A 24,834-nucleotide genomic window follows, 5' to 3' on the forward strand; every position below is an offset into this window, starting at 1 on the left:
AAGGCGAGCACATGTTTCTGCTCCAATCTCGCCTTTATTTGTGGGAACCAAATATTCTGCCCTTGGAATGAGGATGCAGACGCACGCACACGCACCCACACGCATGCACACGTGTGCTCTACCCTCAAACCAAAGCGTGCAGCTCGGGGTGCTTAACCAGACCCCGTTAAACGCAGGAGCAGTGACGGGGGGTCCACTAGGGAGGAAAAGCCGTCCCTACACACCACGTATAGCCCAGAAATATTGCCCAGGGCTCTTTCCCCTCCCCGCCAAAGGACCCAGCGCGGCTGCGGCCAAACTGGGGGCCACGGGGATTGCTCCGATTTTCTGGTGCTCGCTGGCAGGTGGAGCCGGTTAAGGCTGCGAGTGAGCAGAAAATCAGGGGAAATTGGAGCTGGGGGAAGAGGGGGGCCGAGGGGCTGCTGCAGAGGAGGAGGATGGTCCCTAGGGATGAGCCGGTCCCTGGGGCAGCCCAAGGCCTCCCGCGATGCTGCAGAGCAAATTAATTAATGAAGCAGTTCCCAGGCAGGGCTGAGCCCTCCTCGCTGGTTCCCCGGGATTTGGTAGGGGGGGATGGCAGCATCCCCTTCTGCCCCAGCCCCGGGGTGTCCGGCAGCATCCCGGGGTGCCGGGCCGAGCAGGTGGCCATGCGAGGGGACCAGTTGGGATGCGCCGCCGGAGCCAAAGAGCTTTTAATCTGCCTCTTTCCAGGGCAGCTCCCCCCGCCGAGGCCGCGGCGGCTGCAAAGCAGCCCTGACCGCCAGGAATTTGTCGCTATGCGCTGGGAAAGCTCCTTCCCGCCAGCTGTCGGCAGCCCGGCCCGCCGGGCGCAGGCGCGTTGGACCGGGGAGAGCCGGGACAAGGGGCCGCGGGGGCCCCGCTGCGGGCCAGGGTCCTGCCCCGGCCCCGAGCATCCCTGTGCGGCACAGGGACGATGCCGGATCGGTCTTGGCCCAGCCAAAGAAGGGGGGCTCAGAGCAGCCCCCTTATCCCAAGGCTTTGGGGTGCAGCTCCCCAAGGGGTGGCAGGGTTGGGGGGTGTCGGTGTCCTCGGGGTCACCAGGCTCTCAGCTCTCCTCTCGCCGTGGGGCAGAGCTCACTCTGTCCTGCCCCCCCGGCCCCTCCTCTGCTGCCCCACGCAGACACCCAAACTGCCCCATCCCACCTCCTGCTGGGCATCCCCCGGCCCGGGGCGTCACCCAACCCTAGGGGGTACCTCCCAACCCCAGGGGCCTCATCCTGGCCTCATGGGGCATCCCCCAGCCCTGTGGGGCATCTCCAAACCCCAGGGGCCTCATCCTGACCTTATGGGGCATCCCCCGGTGCCAGGAGCATCATTCAACCCTATGGGGCATCTCCGAACCCTGGAGGCCTCATCCTGACCTTATGGGGCATCCCCTGGTGCCCGGGGCATCATCCAACCCTATGGGGTATCTCCGAACCCCAGGGGCTTCATTCTGATCCTATAGGGCATCCCCTAACCCCAGGGGCCTCATCCTGACCTTATGGGGCATCCCCCGGTGCCAGGAGCATCATTCAACCCTATGGGGCATCCCCTAACCCCAGGGGCCTCATCCTGACCTTATGGGGCATCCCCTGGTGCCCGGGGCATCATCCAACCCTATGGGGTATCTCCGAACCCCAGGGGCCTCATCCTGACCCTATAGGGTATCTCCCAACCCCAGGGGCCTCATCCTGACCCTATAGGGCACCCCCTAACACCAGGGACATCATTCTGACCCTGTGGGGCAGCCCCTGGTCCCAGGGGCATCCCCCTGCTCCACGCCAGCTCCTGGGCCCCAGGGCGCTGTGGGCAGGGCAGGCAGGGCAGGCAGGGCAGGCAGGGCAGGCAGGCTGCCCGGCCATCCCCGGGGTGGACGCAAGGCCTGTGGGTCCCTGCTCGGGGCTGGGGGCCGCGGGGAGGGCTGAGCGGGGCCGGCCGCCTTTGTGCCTCCCCTTTGTGCCCCGCGATTCACGCTGATCGGGCTTTTATCCGGCGGCCGGGAAGGAGGAGGGCGAAGGGGGCAGGAGAGGGGGGAGAAGGGCTGGGGTGGGGGAATGGCGGGAAACGGCGGCTCCCTTTGTGCGACGGGGATGGGGACAGGGACCGGGGGACGCCCCGTCAGTCCCACCGCTCTGCGTTTTGTCGTCCCAGGGTGGACACCCATCGGCAGCGTCACCGAAGGGCTCCGCGGTCCCTGGAGGGTGTCGTCGTCCCCCCCCCAGACGCCTGGGTCCAGGGACCAGGACCCCCGGGCACCTCCCTGGGCACGTTGCCACCGGGGCAGCTGGTTTTGGGGCGCTGCTCTCCAAGGCGTCCCCAAAACCACCCGCGGGGGGGCGGGTGGGGGGGGTGGGGGGGGGTTTGGAGTGGGTCGAGCTGGACCGTCCCCGAGGATGCTGCAGACAGCCGTGCCAGGTGGGCATCGCGATGCCCGCAGCTGGGACCCTTCCCTGGGCTCGCAGGGTGCCACCGCAGCCCTTCGCCACCGCCACCCCTCTCTCCGAGTCCAGCTGGGCTCTGGCTGCCCCTCCAGAGCCCCCAGCTCCCATCTGGTCTGCCCAAAGCAGCCCCCCCACCCGCCGCCAGCCCCCAGCCCGCTCTCCCCCCTCCCGCGCCGCCTCCCGCTGCGGTTTCCATCCTGCGGAGGAAATATGGAGTTTGTCTCGTGGTTTTTTTACCCTCCGTGCCAAGAGGCAGGAATTTGGCTTGGCCGGGGCTGGACTCTGCTTTTAGGGGAGATGCTCGGATGACCAGTCCTGGGGAGATGGGGATGCCGAGTACACGGGATGCTGCCCGGTGCCACAACATCCCCGAGCAGCAGGGAAGGGCCATTATCCCCATCCTGCAGTGGGGAAACTGAGGCACCGGCTGCCTGGTCCCCCCGTGGGACTCTCCCGTAGGAAGCGTTTGTGCCCTGGCCGCAGCCCAGCCGCTGCGGGAGCCGGCAGCCACGGGAAGCGAGGGCGGCCGACCCAACCTCACACGGAGCAGAGGGCACCGAAAACACCTCCAAAACCTCTGCAGCAGGGAACGAGCAGGATAACAGCCCTTTCCGCCCCAGCAGAATGAGCTGGTTTGGCCAAATAAACAGATTTGAAGAAAAACAAGAGATTCTGCTGCTGGACAGAAAACCGCCGGATGCTCAGCGCATTAAATGCCATAATTTAGCCGAGAGGAATGCGCTGGATTGCGGCGGGGTCGGAGCAGCCGTGCTCTATCCCGGGGCGTACGGAGGATGCCGTGGGCAGCGCGATTCCCTTCGCACCTCATTTATTGCTTTTCCAGCCTCATTTTTCCTCCTCCGCTGGGTTTCCCACTCCTTCCCCCTTCCCCCTGCCTTGCTCGGCTCCTGCCCGCCGCCAAAATCCGGGGGGATTTTGAGACCCTGGCGTGGAGCATCCCGCCTCCCCCAGGGCCGGATCCTGCCCTTGAGCCCAGCCTGGCCCCCGAAATGGGCACCAGCCCTTTGGCAGTGAAGCATAAAAAAAGCATCGAACTCTTCTCAAGGGAAGACGCGTGGGGTGTATTGAACCCACCGGGCAGGCTTGCAGCCGCCAGCTCGCAGGCAGGATCTTATCACAACCAGATCATTTATAGACACATATATATATATATATTTTTAATCAAACCCCGCAGCCCCCAGCGCTCTTTGGAAATGGTTTCTTGGCAAGTAAAAGTGTGTTACGGTCAGCGGAGACACCAAATACCCGGTGGTTCAGCCTGGCTGGTGGAATTTGAAAAGGTGTTATTGAAATAATATTGAAAAGGCATTGAAGCACAAGCTGACGTGTGCCATGACCCTGGCTCGGGGGGGTTGGGGGGCTCGGGGGCGCTGGGGGGGGGGCTGAGTTTTTCCAGCGCTGAGCCCCTGTGGCCTTCACTGATGGGGAGGAAAAGTCCCTGGCTGGGGGTCCTGTGCCCCATCCCCGGCTGGGGGTCCCATGCCCTAACCCCGGCCAGGTGTCCCCTGCCCCATCCCCGGCTGGGGGCTCTCGTCCCCCTTGCCACCCTCTGGGGATGCCTGGGCAGCCCGGGGGAGCGGAGCCGGAGGCTGGGGGCTGGAGCCCCCGTGGCGGGGGGGCAGCGGCGCGGTGGGAGCGGGCAGGGCTGGGAAGCCGGCGCCGCGCGGCCGGGCACAATGAAGCCTTGTGGCCGGCGGCTCTGACGAGAATGGGCCCTGACAGCGGCTCGGCCGGCGGGGTCACCCACCCGGCATGGGGCCACGCGGCCCCCAGCACCCTCTCCCGAGGAGAGGAGCCCCAAACTGACCCGCCCCGGGGAACACCAGGGACGCAGCATTTAGGAATACCAATACATCTCTCTCTATATAGATTATACGTGGCAGGGCTGTTTCCAGCCCCCCAGTTGGTGCTGGTGCCGGGGGAGGCAGAGCTTCACGCCGTGGCACACACCGGCACCGGCACTCACCCGCGGCACCGGTTGGTGAACGTCCCGCTCAGCTTTTTAAAAAAAGGAGAGGCACACGCTACAAATACAGCTTAGTTTATAAAAAAAAGTCACAAATTTGGTATCATTATAACTTTAGTGCACATACGATGCCCCCCACCCCCACGATCAAAATTCCCCCCCCCGGCCGGCACGGCATGCCCCACCGCCGGCGAACCGGCATGGCGGGACCCGGCAGCCGCCGCGAGGCCACGGCCCCGGGCTGGCGGTGACGGGTGGCACGGCCCGACCTCTCCCCGCTCCCGCAGCACCTTCCTGCATCGGCGCTTTGGTCCTGCCCCGGCCTTGCCGGGGACAGCTCTGCTCCCCGCGCCAGCCTTCCTCCCGCCTTGCCATCCCCTTGTTCCTTTCGGCCTCGCTCCTCTTCCTCGGCATCCGTCCCGCGGCTCCTGCCCGTGCCCCGCGTTGCCGGCAGGGCCAGGGCAAGGCTCACCGCCGCCCCGCTCCCCCTTCCACCCCCAACATTGCAAATCCACCTCCGCGCCCCACCGTGCCCACCGTGTCCCCGGCCCTGCCACCACAGCCACCCACGGCCACGACCACCCACCACCGAGCCCTCCCGGGGCGGGGGACGGCTGCCACATCGTGCTGGACCCACCGTGCCCCACAGCATCCCCGAGCCCGCAGCATCCCCTGAGCATGCAGCGTCCCCGAGCCCGCAGTGACCCCGAGCCCGCAGCATCCCCTGAGCATGCAGCATCCCGAGCCCGCAGCACCCCGGTCCCCAGGGAGCCCCCAACCCATTGCCCCATGCCGCTGCACCCCTCACCCAGGCAGGTCCCTGGGGACCACGGGCAAGCGCGCCCTGGGAAAATCCCTTCCCTTCCAGCAGGATTTCCCCGGGACCCCCCCAGCATGGCGACGAGCGCTGCCGGAGCCTGGCTGCGTGGTGAGGACCGAAGCACCGCGCTCCCTCCGGGCACCGTCCCTGCTGGCACGCCGCCCCTGCGTCCCCCCGGGGCTGCTCTCGCTGCCTGCGGGACCCCAGCCCCCCAGCACCCGCAGGGCTGGGTTCCTCCCCCCCGCGCTGCTCAGTCCACGGGGAACTCGCAGGGGTTCTGGCGCATGCGCCGCGCCCCCTCGTAGATGCGCTGGAAGTCCCTATAGCGGGGCGCGCAGCTCAGCCAGGCTTCGCCAAAATGCAGCCACCCCGTGAAAAGGAAGGTGCCGGGGCCCGGCTTGACCCCACAGCGCAGCGGGGTGCGGATGCTGCCCACCGGCCGCCCTGGCCGCCCCCCCGCTTGGAAGAGGGGGAATTTTTGGCGGTGGATGCGGGCGGCGCTCACCCCGATGACGGATTCCTGCAGCTCCGCATCATTGGAGACGCTCCGGATGCTGCCACGGATCACTGCGGGGGAAAGGCAGGGAGGGGTGTCAGCGTGTCCGTGTCCCTGTCCCCGTCCCTGTCCCCATTCCTGTCCCATCCCCCTCCCCATCCTCATCCTCATCCCTGTCCCTGTCCCCATCCCTGTCCCCATCCCCATCCCGCAGCATCCTCTGGGGCACTGATGGCCGCAGCCCAAGCCAGGCCAGCCCGGGAAGGTGACGCCAGGGCTCCTGGGAGCCATTGCCCCCCCAGTTTCCATTTCCTTCCCTTTCCCGGAGCCCCAGGACCCCCCCAGCACCTGGGGGGGACTGCACTCACCAAAGTCACTAGTGCAAATGGCCATCAGGATCTCGGTGTCGTTGCACGGCCGGCACGCCCCTGCAACGGCCAAGCACAGCCCGTCACCACCCGTCACCGCAGTGGCTCCCGGTGACCGGCCTTGGGGGGACCACCCTGGATCCGCAGACCGGGGACGCCCCGGCAAGGGAGGCAGCGGCCGCCCCAGGGAAACTGAGGCAGGCTGACCCGGGACGCTCGGCACTCACCTTCTCCGGTGAGGCTGGCGGCGGGCAGCGCCGGGCGGGCCAGCCAGTCCCCCCGCAGCTCGTAGCGGAAGGCGGCGATGCGGCGGCTGATGTCGCGGTGCGGGGTGGCCTGCAGGAAGAGAGCCACCTTCTCCCGGGGCAGCCAGCTGAAACAGCGGACGCGGGGCCGGGGGGCCTCCGGCAGCAGCAGCTCCAGCACCCCCTCCCTCTCCAGGTAGAGCTGAGCCCCCCGGAAGGTGCCGGTGGGTTTGACGCAGGCGGTGATGTGCTGGGGACTCCTGCCCTTGGCGGAGGCGGTGGCGGGGGGCAGGCGGGGGGCCAGGCGGAGGTGAAGGGCCCCCGTGGGGTACAGCCATTCCAGCGAGCCCTCGGCGCAGTGCAGGGAGAGCTGCTCCACGCTGCCCGCCTCCTGCGACAGCCCGCTGCGAGGCACAGCAGCCCCCGTCAGTCGGGACCCCCCGGGTGACGGGGACCCCCCCAGCCCGTGGACCCCCCCCGGCACGGCAGCACCCCAGCACTCCCGAGCAGCACCTCTGCGGAGACATGCGGGGTGAACACGGGGAGGAATAGCCCCAAACCCTCCATGCCTCGGACTTGGGGTGCTAGTGCACCGTTTGGGGGGTGCTCGTGTTTCCCGGCACCCTCCCGGGGGTGCTCAGGTGGGGGCTGCGGCGGCACAGCCCCCCTCGAATCTGGGGTCGGCTCCCAAGCCACCCCAGCCAGGGTACCCACGGCCCCGGGGTCGCCTGTTCCCCTGCCTCCCCCCGCTTTGGGGGATCCCCAGTGGGTGCTGGGGGGTTACACGCCTCCCCACACACACTCTCGCGGGATTCGGGCTCGCGTGTAAACGGTGCCCGCTGCATTTTTAGCAGGGGGGGACACGCGGGAAAGCCAGGCTGGAGGGAGTGGAGGTGACCGTGGGGTTGCTTTGTCTCGGCCACGCTGCTCGTGGCTGCGTGGTCCCCGTGGCCCCCCACGCCCCCCGCGTGGGGCTTGCGGCAGCCCCTCTCCTGGCGGGCCCGGGCTCTTTGTTCCAGATCTCGGCGCCTTCCCCACCGCGGCCAGCGGCGTTTCGGGTCCTGGCTGAGGAGCTCGGGGCCCGCCGGCCACGGAGCTCCGTTTCACGGGTGGGGGAGCTCGGGGAAGGGGCTCCCGGAGAGGCGGAGAGCCCTGCGGCCCCAGCACCCCGGGGACCAGCATCCCTCGGAGTGGGGAAACTGAGGCAGGCGCAGGTCCCAGCATCCCACCCGTGATTCTGCCCCACGGATGCCGGAGGTGGTGGCAGCCCCTCCCGGGACGGGGGCAGACCCGCCTGCTCCGCCGGTGCGGCGCGAGCTCCCCGGGGGGGGGCTGCGAGGCGGGCAGCGGGGGGGATGCTGAGCCGGGGGCCCGCGTGTGCGCCCCCCCCCCCCCGCCCCGGACCCCCCCGGTGCCGGTGCCGGTGTCGGTGCCGGTGCCGGTGCCTACCTGCCCCTCCAGGAGCACTGATCCGCCGAGGCCCCGCCGAGCGCCGCGCCCAGCCCGGCCAGGCAGAGCGCCCGCAGCGCCCACATGGCCGCGCCCGCGGCGGCCCCGGGGCGGCCCGGCCCGGCCCGGCCCTGCCCGGCCCTGCCCGCACCGCTGCCCGCACCGGGGGGGGGAGCGGGGCCGCCACCCCGCGCCGCGCCCCAAACTTTCCGCCAATGGCGGCGGCGGGGCGGGGCCGGCCCCCCCTACTCCCCTCACTCCCCCCTCCCCGCCGGGGGCACCGGCAGCGCCCGCCCCGGGCATCCCTGGAGCCCCCCGGTCTGCCCCCCCCGCTCCCAACCCGGGGTCCGCAGCCCGGGGGGCAGGGCCGGGGCACCGCGGGTGCACCCCGGGCTACCGGCACCCCTGGTTGTTTGCACCCCCGGCTGGGCACACCCCGGGCTACCGGCACCCCTGGTTGTGTGCACCCTGCACTGGGCACACCCAAACCATGCCCACCCCGGGCTATGCACACCCATGGCTATGCACACCCGGGGCTACAGGCACCCCGAGCTGTGCACACCCCGAGTTATGCACACCCCAGGCTACAGGCACCCCAGGCTGCAGGCACCCCAAGCTATATGCACCCCAGGTTATATACACCCCAAGCTGTGCACGCCCCAAGCTGCGCACACCCCAGGCTATACACACCCCAGGTTAGATACACCCCAACCTATGCACACCCCACGCGACATACACCCCAAGCTATGCACACCCCATGCTATATACACCCCAAGCTATGCACACTCCAAGGTGTGCACACCCCAGGCTATATACACCCCAAACTATGTACACCCCAAGCTATGTACACCCCAGGCTACACCCCCCCCAGAACCGTGTACCCCAAGAGTTACATACACCCCAGTCTCCATATAAACGACACCCCCCCGGCAGCACCCCCTCCCCACGGGGGCACCCTCTTAACTGGGGGAAGCAGAGGCGTGTGGCGGTGGGCCTGGCACAGGGGTGACGCACATCCGAACCCCCACTTCCCCCCCTCCAAACCTGCCCCTCAGGGTTTTATATCCCCCCCCCCCCTTCAGCCGCTATTGTGCCAGCACCACAAACCCCACAATTAATTAAGTTTCCATCCAGTGACAGCCCGCCAAAATGTTTGAAATAAACACCGAACAATTGGGATGGGATGATACAGGCAGGGAACAAAGTCTCCGGCGAGAGGGTGGAGCGGAATGGAAATGAGGGATTGTAAATTTGGATGGAGGAAAGAAAGAGGGGAAGGGGGGCAGGGGAGGGGGCCGAGGGGGGGGCAGGCGGGGGAGAGGGGGATTCGCAGCCCTCCGGCCATGAAATGATGCTGAAAGAAGTCAAGCTGCTGGAATCCGTGGAAAATGAGGGGCCGGAGGGGCTGCGAGTTAAGGTGGAGCCAGTCGGGGTGGGGGTGTCGGGGTGTTGGGGTGTCAGGGTGGGGGTGTCAGGGTGGGGGGGGTCTCTGTCCGCTGGCACAGCTGTGCGGGGTTTGCCGGAGGGTGGCTGGGCTCGAGGGTCTGGCTGTGTGCGCCAAGGCGGGTCACGGTGACACCCTGCACGGGGGGACGTGATCCTGGGACTGGGTCCTGCACCGCCGTGGGGCTCAGAGCTTGGCATGGGATCCAGCCAGGGACCCCACAAACAGCCTCCGCCAGGTCCCCAGAGGCGAGGTGGCTGCAGAGGAGAGGTGGCACCAGAGGTGGGGGGGCACCAGAGGTGGAGTGGCACCAGAGGTGGGATGGCACCAGAGCCACCAGGCGCTGGTGTCCCCAGGCAGGGACCTCACCCCACTGAAGCTGATCCTCGGCCCGGTGGGGTGCTCAGCACCCTCAGGGGACTTTCCCTTGGGACATCCCAGGGTGCGGGGAGGTGGGATGTGGCCGTTTGCAGGATGGAGCCTGGTGTCCCCGTCCCCACGGGCACACGGCCATGAGCCTGCCCTAACCCCACCCCAGCACCCTGGGGCGAGCCAGCACCCCGGCCCCTGGCAGAGCTGGGGCGTGCAGCACCCCGACCCACCTTAACCGTGTGTTTTAGGACAAACCTTGGCACCAGCTGGACCAGATCACCATGGCCAGCCCTGACTTCCCTCCACATGGCCACTGGGCCAGCGGCACCCCTGCCTTCAGGGCATGGCCATCAGGGGGGCTAGGACCCCCTTCAGAGCAGCCACTGGAGCTGGGGCTGACCTGGGACCGGGGCAAGGCCCCCCCAGTACCCACCAGTTCGCTCATCCAACTGGGCCAGCCAATGGGGCAGAACATTTACCGGCCGAAAAGCCGCCTCCCCGGGCTGCCAGCCGTGCCTGGGAGCTCCGGGTGGTGGCCGTGTCCCCCGGCCGTGCCCAGCATCCCCACCGGGTCCCCTGGCCGTGCCCCCCTTGTCCCCGGCTGCCGCAGGGAGGGTGACCCCCATGGGGCTGGGAGCTGCCCGGGCAGGGGCGCAGGGGAAGCCGCCGGCCCCTGCAGCGGGTCCCGGGGCCGCTCCGGGCTCCCTCCGCCGGCCCCGCTCCGGCCAGCGGGGCCCGGGATGCTCGGGCTCGCAGTGCCCTCTTGTGACCGCGGGCACGGCGGCTGCTCTGCCCGCCCGGGGGGTCCCGGGGGTCTCCGGGGTGGCAGGGGGAGGCAGAGGGACAGAGCATCGACTCATTGAATGGGACCTTCAAAGATCACCCGGTCCAAGCCTTGCCCTGGGTTGGGCATCTCCCGCTGGGCCAGGCTGCTCCAGCCCCCTCCGACCGGGCCCAGCGCCCTGCCAGGGGCACCCACAGCTCCGCCGGGCAACCGGCTCCCGTGGCTACCACCCCCCCGCGCAACACACCCCCTACAGCCCATCTAAATCCACCCTCTCCCAGTTTAAAACCGTCGCCCCTTCTCCTGTCACGACAGGTCCTGGCGAAAAACCTCCCTCCGTCGTTCTTACAAGCCCCCTTAGGCGCTGAAAGGCTTCAGGAAGGTCTTCTCCAGGCTGAACAACCCAGCTCTCCCAGCCTTTCTCCCCAGGAGAGGTTCTGCCAGCCCCCTGACCACTTCCATGGTCCCCTCCGGACCCGCTCGGAGAGGTCCATGTCCGCCCTGTGCTGGGACCCCGGAGCGGGACGTGTGCTGCAGGGGGGTCTCACGCTGCCATCACGGCTGGGGACTGAGAGGCCCCAGACCCACCTGCCACCTGCGGGGCACCCAAGGCTTTAGGGCCCCACGTCCCCCTGCGGCAGGAGGGACCCTGGGTCCTTCCTTTGTGCTTTTTGATGAGCCTCCATCTCCCTGCTGGGTCACCCATCTTCAGCAGAGTTTTCTCCTCTCCTGGGCAGTCCCCCCCACCGAGCAGGTCCCTGGGCTTCCCCGCTGAGCCGGGACATCCCCTGTGCCAGCAAAAGGGTCCCCACGGGGTGGCTCTGGGCACCCTCCACCCTGCGCCATGGGTGGGTGACAGCAAGGGGCAGGGATGCTCCAGGCTGGGCCATGCACAGAGGCGGAAACCCTCCTGGAAAGGCAAAAAAGGGGGTTCGGGGGGGGGGGCTGGGACCCCAAAGGGCTGCTCGGAGGCTGGGGCTCCCCAGCCCCTCTCCATCCCACTGCGGCTGCGTGGGGAGCTTTCCTGCCCAGCCGAGCACCCACAGGCACCCAACTTGTCTTTAAAAAATAGCTGAGGAGCCTCGCCTCAACTCCCAGCCCAGCCCCAGGGTGTGTGGGGACACCCCCAGCCCCTCCCCCGGGAACCCAGGCGCTGAACAGGGGAGCTCTGTCCCCTTCCAGCGCCCCCGGGCACCCAGACCCCCAGGCTGGTGTCCCCGAGGGCAGGCCTGGGAGAGGCTGGAGGAGCCAGGAGGGGAACCACAGGGTGAGGGTCCCCATGGCAAGGTGGGGGTCCCCATCGCAAAGTGAGGGTCCCCATGGCAAGGTGAGGGTCCCCATAGCAAGGCAGGTGTCTCCATGGCAAAGTGAGGGTCCCCACAGCAAGGTGGGGGTCCCTGTGGCAGGGCAAGGGACCCCATGTCAAAGCAGGGGTCCCCATGGCAGGGCAAGGGTCCCTATGGCAAGGCGAGGGTCCGCACTAGTGGGAGAAGGTCCCCATGGCAGGACGAGGCTCCCAGCAGCTGGGTGAGGGTCCCCACAGCGAGCTAATGGTCCCCGCAGCTGGGGGAGGGTCCCCATGGCCAGGTGAGGGGCCCCACAGAAGCCTGAGGGTCCCCATGGCTGGGCCCTGCCCTCGCCCACCCTCACCTGCATGTGGCTTGGGGAGGGGGGGGCCCCAGGGGATCCAAGCCCTATGAAGGGCATGGGGGGGGGGGACCCCTGGGGGGTGTCTGAGCCTGGGGGGGGGCCCACGGGGTCCGAGCCCTATGGAGGGCACAGGGGGGGCCCAGGGGGTCTGAACCCTACAGAGGGCATGGGGCGGGGGAGCCCTGGGGGGTGTCTGAGCCTGGGGGGGCCCAGCGGGTCCCAGCCCTATGGAGGGCACAGGGGGGCCAGGGGTTCTGGACCCTATGGAGGGCACAGGGGGTGCCAGGGGGTCTGGACCGTATGGAGGGCACGGGGGGGGGAGCCCTTGGGGGTGTCTGAGCCTGGGGGGGGGCCCCAGGGGGTCTGAGCCCTATGGGGGCACAGGGGGGGGCCCAGAGGGGCTCAACCCTGGGGTCAGCACAAAGCAGGTTGAGCCCTGGGTGGGGGGGCTGAGATTGGGGTGGGGGTGCCGGGGTGGGGGGGCTGAGCCCTGGGGGTCCCTGCGGGCTGTGCCGGGGTGGTGACCCCGTGCCGGCCAGGCCATCCTGCTCCCCTCGGCAGCCCCCCCCGCCGCCGCAGCAAGGCCCCCGCGCGTCCGTCCTGCAGGGCGGCGAATGGAGCTGCCTATTGATTCGCAGCCCGGGCTAAAAATAACTTTCAACTCTTCATCCCGAGCTGTGAAAAATCCCCCATTGCTAGGCGACGGGTTACCTGGAGACAGCCGGCGCTAGGCGACGGCGGTTGCCGCGGTGACGGCACCCGGCGCACTGCGGTCCAGCTTTGGCACCGGTGGTCCGGCTGGATGGGTGACGCTCGGCCCAGGGTCCCATCGGCATGGGGACACACTGGGTGCGTGGGGTGAGACCCTTCAGCATCCCCAGGGCGGTGGGGTTGGGAGGGCAGCAGAGGCCAATGGGGTGCTGGCAGTTTGCATACAGATGAGTTGTGGAGGAGCGGTGTTGCTTGGCTCTTGGCTGCTGCCCTGGCCTGAGCGTGGGGACACCGGCCACCACCCTCCTGGCACCTGGGAGGGACAGTCCCTGTGGACCAGGGAGGCTCAGGGGGCCTGGCCTGCCACAGCAGGGGTTGCCCGCAGCTGTGGGATGAGTTGGGGTGACCGGGCACCCCGCATCGGGCACCCCAGGGTGTGGGTACCCCGCGGCTGGTGGCACCCAGCTGTGTCCCCTTCACTGGGGACATGTGCATGGAGACTCCCCTGCCCAGGGACTCCTCCAGCGGTTTTGACCCTTCTTGGCAGGGGTTAGTGTCAATGGGGCCATGCCAGGACCAAGGGGACAACAGGGACCATCTGGGGTCCCTGGGGCTGGGCTCACTCTTGTCACCACCCCAGGGGTGTCCAGGGCTGCGATGACGGCAAGCGGTGCCTGTCCCCCGAGGCTGGACCACCACCCGCTGCAATTCCCGTGGGACACCCTCATGGGGACAGGGCATCACAGGGGGGGACAGGCCATTGCTGGGGGGACAAGGGATCACAGGGGGAAGGACCCCCCGTTCCTCTGGCGATGGGGAAAAGGCGTGTCACCCAGATGAGGCCACTGACCCCCACGTCCCCGTGGTCACCGGCCCCTCCCAGCCCTTTTTCCCGCGGTTGTCACCGGCTGGGCAGGGTGGGATGAGGGTGTGAGTGTGAGTGTGAGTGTGAGTGTGAGTGTGTGCGCAGCCTCCTCCCCAAGCCCCCTCCCGGCTGCCAGTGCGAAACCCGACCTGCCTTATAAATAATGGAGGCAGGAGCCAGGCGCCGGAGCCAGGCAGCTCCCTCAGCCTCCCCTGGGCCCCGCCGGGGCAGCCGGCCCAGCTGGTCCCGCTGCTGGCGGGGGGGCTGTGCGAGGGGAAGGCGGAGGGGACGGGGTTAAACCCAGCACCTAACCAGTTCCCTCCAGTTTGGTGAAGCTGGGGATGCTGGATGGGTGCTGAGCTGGGGGAGATGGGAAATGGGGGGGGGGCGGCAATGGGGCACCCCCCCGCTGCAGGTCCCGCTGCTGGCTGCAGCCTGGGTGGGTAAACCCCCCCGGCAGCTGGGTGTAGCACCCTTCCCTGGGTGCCCGCAGCACCCCGGGGTGCTGGAGCTGGAGGGACCGGCCCCGTTGTGCCTTGGGGGGGGCTGTCAGCAGGGCCTGAGCCGGCTGCCGGGGCGAGAGGCGTCTGCACCGGGATCTCCGGCCTGCCAGCGCCCTGCTGGGGAGAGAGCCAGAGCAAGCATCCGTCTGTCCATCCCGCCTTCCAGCCATCCCTCCATCCCTCCATCCCTCCATCCCTCCCTCCCTCCCTCCATCCCTCCATCCCTCCATCCCTCCCTCCCTCCCTCCCTCCCTCCATCCCTCCATCCCTCCATCCCTCCATCCCTCCCTCCCTCCCTCCATCCCTCCATCCCTCCATCCCTCCATCCCTCCCTCCATCCCTCCATCCCTCCATCCCTCCCTCCATCCCTCCCTCCATCCCTCCCTCCCTCCCTCCCTCCCTCCCTCCATCCCTCCCTCCATCCCTCCATCCCTCCATCCCTCCATCCCTCCCTCCATCCCTCCATCCCTCCATCCCTCCCTCCATCCCTCCCTCCCTCCCTCCCTCCATCCCTCCCTCCATCCCTCCCTCCCTCCCTCCATCCCTCCCTCCATCCCTCCCTCCCTCCCTCCCTCCCTCCCTCCCTCCCTCCATCCCTCCCTCCATCCCTCCCTCCCTCCCTCCCTCCATCCCTCCATCCCTCCCTCCCTCCATCCCTCCATCATCCCTCCATCCATCCCAGCCTCCCTCCCTCCATCCCCCCATCCTTCCACCCCTCCATCCCCCCCTCCCCCTGCCTGCACACCCAGCTGCCAGCCCAGCCCTGCCCGCACCCCTCCCCGCATCTCTCCCCCCGTGGCCCGCACCCTCACCTCGCCGCTCCCTCCCGGTGCCGGTGCCGGTGCCGGTACCATCCCTCCACGAACCATTATCGTTACCGACGACCGTGTCTCTTTAACAACCTCAGCTGCTGACACGCGTGTGTGCAAACGCGCGTGTGCGTGTGCGAGCAGCTCCCAGCTCTGGCAGGCAGGAGGGACCCCCCCTTCTCCATCCCCCCCCCCGGATCCGGATCCGGCCCCTTTCCCCCCCCGCTTCCCCGCTTATTTTTCCCGTTGTTTAGCGGGGTTGGGGCGGGGGCCGGGCAGGATCCGGCCCCTTTTTCCAAGGGGGCTTATTTTTTTGGGGGGTGGGGGGGGTTCCCGGTTTTCTTCCCGGTGATTTTTGGGGATTTTTTGGGGTTTGGGTTTTTTTTTTTTTGCCTGTAACCGAGAGAGGACGGGCACAAGGCATGGCATGAGCTTCGGGAGACGGTGCTGGAGGTAAGAACCGCTCGGGAAAACCCTTCTCAACACAAAGCCGGTGCCGGTGCCGGTGCCGATGCCGGTGCCGGTGCCGGTGCCGGTGCCGGTTACCGGCACCGGCACCGGCACCGGCACCGGCATCGGCACCGGCACCGCAACCACCCCCCGCCGCATCCCGCATCATGGAGCCGCGTTATATAACGGCGGCGGAGCCGGCCCGGCCCCGGGGCTCCCCCCCCCCCCGCTGCTTCTCTTTCCCGGTAGCTCAACCGAGGATGGTGGTCGGTGATCCCCCCCACCCCGGGTTGGGGAGCGGGGGGGATGTTGGTGGGGGGGGAAGGTGGTGGTGGTCCACACACACCCCCCCCTCGCCACCAGCGTGGTCGGGCATCATCCGGGGGGGGGGGGGGGGCGGGTGGGTACTGGGGGATGCGGGGATGCTTTGGGATGGGGGTTTAGGGGGACATCGCTGTTGGGGACAGGGTCAGCCCGGTGTGGGGCTGCTGACTGCCCCCCCCCCCCCGCCTCTGCTGCCAGCCCCCGAACTGTCCCTTGTCCTCCCCTGGTGGCACCATGGGACTGTTGGCACCCCAAGACCCCGACACCCCAAGACCCCGACACCCCAAGACCCTGACATCCCCACACCTTGGTGGGGCTTTCCCCCACTGCGGGGTGACACAGGCCTGGGCGGGGGGGGACAGGGACAGCCACCCCCATCCCGGGGATGGAGGAAGGGGAAGGCCCCGGCTGGGATGGGGCCGAGGGGGCTGAGCCCCACAGCGGGGTCCCGCAGAGCCCAGCGTGGGGCCAGAGACTCCCCAGCAGCCCGGGAGGGGTGTGAGGGGCCGAGGGCGGGTTGTTTTGGTGGGGCAGGGGATGGGGACGGGCGGAGGGGTTGGTGTGCGAGGCTGGCTGGGGGCCGGGCAGGCTGAGCCCCATGGAAGGGCTGGGGTAGGCTGGGGGAAACTGAGGCACGGGGTTGTGGCAGCAGCCAGGCACAGACCCCCACGACCTCACCCAGGTGGGGGTCTGGGGGTGCCATGGGGCACTGGACCGAGGTGCTGGGGCAGATCTGGCTCTCTTGGGCATCTGCTGGCGCTGGCGGGACGTGGCAGTGCCCGGGTGGTGGAGGCCGGAGTGTGGCAGTCCCTGCGGCAGGGACGCGCCTGGCAGAGGTCCTGCTCCACAAGCACCCTCTGCCCGGGGCACAGGGGGTCTCGGGCCCTATTTGCAGCACCCAGGGGGTCTCGGTAGGCAGCAGGGTGGGAGCAGCGGGCGCAGAGCGAGCGCTGTGCCATGCTGGCATCTCCCCTCCTCTGAAAGCTGGGTGCTGATTTCACTCCGGCTACCAGGAAGAGGGAGGGAGGTGGCTTTGGAGTGGGGAGGACTCGCTCGAGCATCCATTTTTAATGAGCTAGATATCTATTTTTCCCCGAGCTGGCTTCCCCCACATCGATCCCTTTGCCATCCGCCGGGCCTGCTCTCCTCCCCGTGCCAGCGGCTCCACGGCGGCGGGGAGCGGAGGGATGAGCAGCCCCAGCGCTGGGAACCTCCCGCCTCCCCAAATCCTGCTCCCGGGAACGGAGGGACCCTCGCTCGGGCCAGGGCGTCACATGCGGGAAGACGGGAGGGGGGAAAAGGTCCCCCTGTCCTCACCGGTGGGGTCACCTCCGTGTTGGCCATCCCATGGGGATGTGGCCACACTCCAGCCGGGAGAAGGGAGGCCGGAGCGGGAGCACTTTGGGTTTGGGGGCTGGATTCTGCCTTCATGCTCCATGGGTTTAAGCTCTGCCTGACTCAGACTCTGGCAGCTCCGTGGCAAAGCCACGTTGCCCTACCCGTGCCTCAGTTTCCCCATCTCTGAGCCATGGCCCATTGCTCCCCACCAGTGCCTGTGCGGATGAGCAGCGCCTGGAGAGGGGAAAGGGGATTTGTGATGCAAGTAGATGCCGATGGCGTGGGAGGGAGCGGGATGGGGCGCGCGGGCGAGCGGGGCTCCTTCGGCAGCACCCCACCCCTGCCAAACCTCTGCCCACCCGCCACGGGGACCGGCCACGTTCACCGGGTGCTCAGGGCCGGTGGTGCAGAGGAGGGGGCCGGGGTTGAAGGGGAGAGCACCGGGGGCTGGCGCAGGCAGAAGCCGTTTCTCCAGGGTTTCTCCCTGCTGGAGGGGTGACCCATGCCCAGCTCCCGGCTGGGGGAAGCGGGCGGCCGGGGGCTGCCCTGGGAGCAGGATCAGGCCAGTGCCTTTGCTTCTAGGAGTGCATCTAATGGTTTTTTGGAGCCGGCGTCTACATTTAGCCCCTACGACCCCTTGCAGCAGGGAGTCAAGTGGCTGAACGCCGCCTGCCTGCCCCGGCGTCCCATGAGCTTGGTGCCAAAGGCCCCTGTGCCAGGCAGGCGTTCGCCCGCCTCACCCAACACCGGCTCCCGGCTGGACCCCCGAGCTTCTTGCTTCTTGCAGGTATCGCTGCTTGCGTGGCCTTTGCTATGTCTGGAGGGATGAAGGGGTTTGAAGAAGAGGCTCAAGTCCCAGCGGCACCCGGGGAGCACAGCAGTGGGCAGGGGGCTGGGCGGCAGCTGGGGGCCATGGTCTCCTGGCTCCTCTCTCCTTGTGGGATCTTGCATTTTTGTTCAGCCCTTCCTGGGCCCAAGAGGGGCAAAGAGAAAGGCTGTAACGTGCTGGGTGCTGTCGCTTGGGCGTGCTCTGGCTGGGCTGGCAGCAGGGAGCCAGGCTGGGCACAAGAGGAGCAGCTCTTGGTCGGTGGGGAGCAGGGCAAAGCTTGGCTGAAGCAGGAGCATCCTCCCCTGGCAGTGAGGGCTGGTACCACCGGAGGAGGCTGGAGGAGCTGGGCCCGGGGCAGCGCGTTGAGGTCCAGCTCTGCCCTGGTCTGCGCATCCCGCGCTCCTCTTGTGTGGGGGGTCCCCCCCAAGGGGACATGGGGCTGCCTGGGATAGGGAGGGAGGGCAGGGCTTGATGTCTTTGGGAGATTGGGGTCTCAGCAGAGAAGACAAATGCTGCTGCGGGAAGGGCTCGCGGCAGCCGGAGGGGACCCCGCTGCCTGTTGCGAGGAAGTTTTGCCTGGCCAGGCCTGGGGGGCTGGAGCTCTGCCTCCCCCCTTCAGCTGCCCCATGCTGAGGGCTGGGGGGGCAGGAGCTGTGTCTGCCGGTGCCCCTGGAGACGAGCTGCTCTCCCAGCTGAGCAGAAAGTGGTGGGGACCGGAGCAGAGCTTGGCTTTGGCACCTCAGCCAGCATTTCCCCGGCTCCCGGGGCATGGGGATGGCCCCACATAGCCCGGCCCCAGCTCTTGCTGTTCGGAAAGGCAGTGGGACCTGGGGGAGAGCGGTGCTGCCTATCGCGACGGCTCCGCTGCCCGGCCATGAGCTGCCTGAGACCCAGCGCTGGATTCACCAGCCAGCCCGGCGTTGAGTGGCAGCCGGCAGGAATGGGACTCAAACCAATTATTTTCCCAGCCCCTCCTGAGCCTCTTTGTCCGCTGCAAGGTGGAACGAGCTCTTTGGCATCGTTGGGAGCCAACGAGGGAGCAGGAGAGCTGCTCTCAGCCCTCTCCCAAGGAGCTCTCAGGCTAATCTCAGGAAGGAGTTCCCCGGCTCCCATCACGCCAACGGCAGGTCCCCGGGGCCAGGCGGAGCGGCGAGGCCCTTCCCCACCACAGATTCCTGGCTTGGGCAGCAGGTGAATAGGTAGCACTGAGTTTGGAGCTGTTGCTCTGAGCCTCTCTCCCAGCTGACTCGTGTGAGCGCTGAGCCCGGCAGCGCTGATCGATGTGCGCACACACACGCACGTGTACAGGCAGCTTCTACCCAAACGCCCCCCCTGCCCCTCCACCCCCCCCCCCCCCAGCCGTACACCCTGCTCGCGGGGCACGGGCAGTGATCTGTCCTGATGGGATGGGAGCAGGAGGCAGCTCGCGCACCGCTGAGCGCTGCCGGGGAAGGCGGTTTGTGTGGTGGGGTGTATGACTACCATGTGCTTCGGTCGGCAGGTTCAGCCCCCCCCAAAACAAGAGCCTGCGTGGCGTTGCTGCTGGTTGGGGGTGTCCCATAGAGCTGCGGGAGTCCCGGGGAGCCGTTACCCTCCGGAGCGCTGGACAAAAGCCTTGGCTGTGTGCTCTGCCACAGCACTATCTCTCGGGTGTGTTTTCTCCGCCTGTAGAGCAACTTGATTTGCTGCATTAGTAAAAATAGATGGGCTAATGAATTCAGCTGATGCAACCCTCTGTGTGTGCGCGCGTGCATGCGCTTGTCTCTGTTTGTGTGTGTATGTGTGCGTGTATACGTGCAGCTCAATGCCAAGGCTCAATGCAAGGCGCATCCAGCAGCTCCTGGGGCTCCGACGGGGTGGTTGTGTGTGTGTCCGTGCGTGTCTGGGTGTGCATATACACATTATATATTATATATGTGTGTGTGTGTGTGCAGGAAGCCGTGAGCGATGGCTGTTGCTGCCAAGCAGCGCTCTGCCACTGAAGCAGTGGCTCTACAGAAATAATTTTGCAGCAGCCTTGGATTCTGGCAGGGCAAGAACAGGCCCTCACGGCCGGCTGGCGGGGCGGGAGGGGGGGCTGCGGGGACCGGGGGGGCGACGGCAGGATCTCACGGGGACCTGGCGGGGCAATAGTGGGTCCTTGCAGGGACCTGGTGAGGCACAAGTGGATCCTCACAGGGATCTGGCGGGGCAATGGGGCATCCTCATAGAGACCTGGTGAGGCACAAGTGGATCCTCACAGGGATCTGGTGGAGCAATGGGGCATCCTCATAGAGACCTGGTGAGGCACAAGTGGATCCTCACAGGGATCTGGCAGGGCAATGGGGGATCCTCAGAGAGACCTGGTGAGGCACAAGTGGATCCTCGCAGGGACCTGGCAGGGTAACAGTGGGTCCTTGCAGGGACCCAGTGAGGCACAAGTGGATCCTTGCAGGGTCCTGATGGGGCAATAGCGGATCCTCGCAGGGACCCAGCGGGGCAATAGCGGATCCTCGCAGGGACCTGGCGGGGCAATGGGGCATCCTCACAGAGACCTGGTGAGGCACAAGTGGATCCTCACAGGGATCTGGCGGGGCAATGGGGGATCCTCATAGAGACCTGGTGAGGCACAAGTGGATCCTCGCAAGGACCTGGTGGGGCAATAGCAGGTCCTTGCAGGGACCTGGTGAGGCACAAGTGGATCCTCACAGGGATCTGGCGGGGCAATGGGGGATCCTCATAGAGACCTGGTGAGGCACAAGTGGATCCTTGCAGGGTCCTGATGGGGCAATAGCGGATCCTCACAGGGACCTGGCGAGGCACAAGTGGATCCTCGCAGGGACCCAGAGGGGCAATAGCGGATCCTCGCAGGGACCTGGCGGGGCACAAGTGGATCCTCGCAGGGACCCGGCGGGGCAATAGTGGATCCTCGCAGGGCGCCGCTGAGGCGGGGGATCCCGCAGGGGCACGTTTGCGGGGTGCCCGTGCAGGGTGAGGCGGCCCCGCGGAGTCCGGGCCGCTGTCCGCGGTGCTGCCCGGGGCCGCTGTCCGCGGTGCTGCCCGGGCCTGCCCAGCGAGCGGGGCCGGGGCCCCGGTGGCTCCCACGCCTGGCCAGTCTGGGGTCTCAGCGGCCTCCGAGCCCGGCTGACCCAGAGTCCTCGGTAGCCTCCAAGCCCGGCTGGTCCAGCGCTCGCCCTCGAGCCCGGCCGCAGCGGGGTGACAGTCAGATCCAGCACCTCCATCCGCCACAGCCCGGGGTGTCGCAGCGAACACCCAGGCAGGGGTGGCACTAACAGGGTGGCTGATCATCCTGCCCATCTCTGGAGGTCCTCATCCCTCTTCACCACCACATGGAGATGCTGAACTCACCAACGGCTTGGACGAGCCTTGTCTTCCTGGCAGCTTTCGTCCTGTTCTTCCCAGCAGCTCCATCACCTGTGTAATGTTTGTGGTGACAGGCTCTTAGACCCCCTTCTTTCTTCTCTCCTCCTGCGTCAAATCCACCCCCCACCACTGCATCATCGCTCATTGTGGATGACAAAACCCTCATGAATGGACTGACTTCTCTGGCAATGACGTCTCCTGTGAAATGCGCACCCCGGAGTGAATTCGGGAGACTAAAAGACTTTGCCCTTTGCTTTTGTCAGGTTTCCTCCCGCTGTGGATTGGGAGCTGGCACTCCACTGCCGGCAGACGCTTCCGTCGTGGGCTGCAGGCTGCGAGAGCAGAGGGGGGTTGCGATGGGGGGTTGCGATGGGGGGTTGCGATGGGGGGTTGCGATGCTGGGCCCTTCCTGTGGGAGTAAGGGTGGTCGTACCAAGTGCTGAACTGGTGGCCTTGTGGTTGGCCCAGTCACGCAATCTGCAAATGGTGAGATAACAGGGAGAGGAGGAAAGGCCAGATCTCTGCTCTCCTGCTGTTTTGGGGTGACCAAAAAGCATATGGAGGTGCTCATGGAGCTGCTGGAACATCAGAGGGGCTCTGTACTGACACCTCCGAGGCAGCCGGCTTCGTATTTCCCTGTCCCTCCGCTGTCTCGGTGGGTTGGAGGGAGGCCTGGGGCAGGGCAGGGTGAGCACTGGGTGTCCCAGCAGCTCTGATCTCCACGGGATGCGGTACTCCCACTTCGTATGTCGGAGCGATGTGGCCTCAGCCCCAGGGTGCGGGCTCCTGGGGGGCTGCAGCGGAGAGCAGATCCCAGCGCTGCCCCACAGTGCTAGAGACAGAGGAGAGCGCCGTTATCGGACCCCCTCCCCTCCCCAGCCCGTGCCCCCTGCCCACCCTCTCCAGGCTGAGCTCCCCCCTCAGCCACAGTCCTACTCCTTTTGGGGTGGTAGGCACCCCCAAATCCTTGCCTGCCCATTTCCCTGGAGAGATGTGGCCGTGTGCTGCCCGGCCTCCCGCTGCCGCTGCCTGGAGCCTGCCGGTGCCCAGCGGGCCTGAACCTCCATCCCTCTTTTTGTTTGTAGCGACTTCCCAGCTCATTCACGGTTCGGGATCTCTGTCAGCCAGACGGGCAGCCTCAGCGCCCGGGGCAGGGGGGACCCGGCTCAGCTTTCCAAGGACTGGGAAAGCTGCTGAATCCACTCAGCCCCCCCCCCCAAGCCCAGCCTCGGGGCCCAACCGAGGTCTGAGCTGGTTGTAACCGTTGCCAGCACCTCCGGCTGGCTGCATTTCAGTCCGGCGACTTGTCAGCGTCTGTCTCCTCCCGTGACTGTCCCCTTGGGCTCCCGAGGCCCGGGCTGCCCCTCTGCCACCACCTGCCCTCTCCCCGGGGACAGCCAGCGTGCCGAACGGCTCTGGCTGTGGGCTCTGTGCCGGAGCGACAGCCTTTCCGTGCCTCCTGGTAATTATCTGTTTGGATTTGTGCTGTATGGCTGCGTTAAACACCCCGGCGCATCTTCTGTTTGCTTCCCTAATTGCTGCCAAGCGCCCAGCCGCTGGTTTTAAGTTTCTTCTTTCTTTCCCTTCCTCTTCTCTTGCTTTCAAGTGAATTTAACCCATGTCCAAGCATCAGAGGCCCAGCTCCTCCGCCGGGCAACGCGAGCGGAGGCTGCATCTGAGCGGGGAGCGGCGCCAGGCTGTCTGCACAGGGCCCGGCTCGTCCCCGGAGGCTCTCGCGGTGCCGCTGCCACCGGGCCGGGCTTGTCTGCAGGCACCCCCGCACCACTGCCGCTCGCTCCCGCCAGCCCTGTCCCACGGCCCCGCTGTGCCGGGGAGGGCGTCCCCGGGAGACGCCGCACACCGTGCATCCCGCGGGCTTTGCCGGCTGTGCCGCTGGCAGCTGCCTGCGCCCCTGGGCTCTTCCACGGCACCTTTCGGGTGGCTGTTCCCCTCCCTGGCTGCTCCAGGGGGGCTGTGAGGGTGAAAGCGATGGGCTGGGGGCAGCGGGGGATCGAGGCTGCACCCCGCTTGGCAGCCATCGGCCCCCAGGCTGCATGGAGCATCTCAGAGCCACGGACCTGGGCCATGAGCATCACCGGCCGGGATGCTCCTCCCTTGGTGCCTCTCCATCAGGGCCTGGCCATTCTCCGTCCCAAATCAAGCGGCTAAAATAATTCCCTCGCTTTTATCTTGGGTCTGGGGAGAGCCAGCGATGGAGAGGGTCCTCCACTCCCATCAGCCACCATCGGATGGACGTGCCAGCCATCCCTCGGGGCTCGAGGACCGTGTCCCTGTCGCCTGGTCCCCAAGCTGGAAGTCATTTCCCCGGGCTCCAGCTCCTCGCCGTGTCCCTGGGAGCTGCTGGGAGCCCAGCGCCCTCCAGCCTCAGAGCCGGCTCTTTGGCAGGTTCGGCACAGCACCGGCACACAGGGTGCAGGCAGGACGGGCAGGGCCCCGCGCCAGGCACCGGCTGGGGCAGGAGGGGGGGGGCGAGCCCCCATCAATTATTCACCTCTGTATTTATAGAGGGAAATGCTTTAAATAATGGATGGCGGGGTGCGGTGGGGCCGTTGGAAAGCCGGCCTCGCTGCCGCTGAAATATTTATTGGCCTGGTTTGCTGGGGTGCCGCCTGGCTGCCGCGAGGCTCGGCAAGGCTCCTGGCCGACACGGCCTCACCGCCGAGCGCCCGGCTGGCACGGGGAGCGTGGGCAGCTCTGCTCCGCCGCCACTGCCTCCTCTGCCCTCCACGAAAATGATCGGGGGGTGGAACAGCTCTGCTGTGAGGACAGGCTGGGAGAGTTGGGGTGGTTCAGCCTGGAGAAGAGAAGGCTCCGGGGAGACCTTACTGCGGCCTGGCAGTACTTGAAGGGGGCTTGTAAGAAAGATGGGGACAGAGTTTTTAGCAGGGCCTGTTGTGACAGGACAAGGGGGAATGGTTTAAACTAAAAGAGGGGAGATTCAGACTAGAGATAAGGAAGAAATTGTTTACAATAAGGGTGGTGAAACACTGGCCCAGGTTGCCCAGAGAGGTGGTCGATGCCCCATCCCTGGGAACATTCCAGGTCAGGCTGGACGGGGCTCTGAGCAACCTGGTCTGGTGGAAGATGTCCCTGCCCACGGCAGGGGGGTTGGACCAGATGAGCTTTAAAGGTCCCTTCCAATCCAAACTATTCTATGATTCCATGATCCTGATCCTGCTCCCATCAGTGGCTGGATCCCAGATAAATCCCCATCCATTCCCCATCATGGGGGATGCCAGGGCCACACAGCCCCTTGGAGGACCCCACTCTGTGCCTGGCCATATCCCCTCTGTGGCTGTCCCCAGCAACCCTGCACCACCCGATAGGGACCCCCAGGGTCTCCCTCCCCATCGGTGCCACAACATCCCCCAGCCCTGCCCGCCCCCCCTGCCCGCTCCCCCCACCTGCTCCCCCCGCCCGCTACCCCTGCCCACCCTCCCTGCCCACCCTCCCTGCCCACCCTCCCTGTCCGCCCTCCCTGCCTGCTCCTCCTGCCCGCTCTCCCTGCCGGACCGGCAGCCCCTCAGCCCACACCCCTATATTGCAGAGAGACCCGTGGAAG

General features: G+C 67.1%; 1 protein-coding gene across 1 annotated transcript; it reads right to left on the reverse strand.

The window, feature by feature from the left end:
• Window positions 1-5,501: 5,501 nt before the first annotated feature.
• METRN (meteorin, glial cell differentiation regulator) lies at window positions 5,502-7,895 on the reverse strand. The gene is made up of 4 exons (XM_075164901.1): window positions 7,810-7,895; window positions 6,343-6,764; window positions 6,116-6,175; window positions 5,502-5,818 (listed from the first exon to the last, which is right to left on the reverse strand). Exons 1-4 carry the CDS (start codon window positions 7,893-7,895, stop codon window positions 5,502-5,504), a joined length of 885 nt encoding a protein of 294 aa, XP_075021002.1.
• Window positions 7,896-24,834: the final 16,939 nt, after the last annotated feature.

This window comes from Calonectris borealis, chromosome 16 (assembly GCF_964195595.1).
Source record: "Calonectris borealis chromosome 16, bCalBor7.hap1.2, whole genome shotgun sequence".
In the NCBI taxonomy this organism is placed as follows: Eukaryota; Metazoa; Chordata; class Aves; order Procellariiformes; family Procellariidae; genus Calonectris; species Calonectris borealis.

What these genes read in the sequence shown, in the direction of transcription:
- METRN (XM_075164901.1), bottom strand. Translation starts at nt 7,895, where the DNA reads ATGTGGGCGCTGCGGGCGCTCTGCCTGGCCGGGCTGGGCGCGGCGCTC. An exon ending in CGCCAGCCTCACCGGAGAAG is followed by an intron (nt 6,176 to 6,342) that starts GTGAGTGCCGAG and finishes TGGCCGTTGCAG; the next exon opens with GGGCGTGCCGGCCGTGCAAC. An exon ending in CATTTGCACTAGTGACTTTG is followed by an intron (nt 5,819 to 6,115) that starts GTGAGTGCAGTC and finishes TTTCCCCCGCAG; the next exon opens with TGATCCGTGGCAGCATCCGG.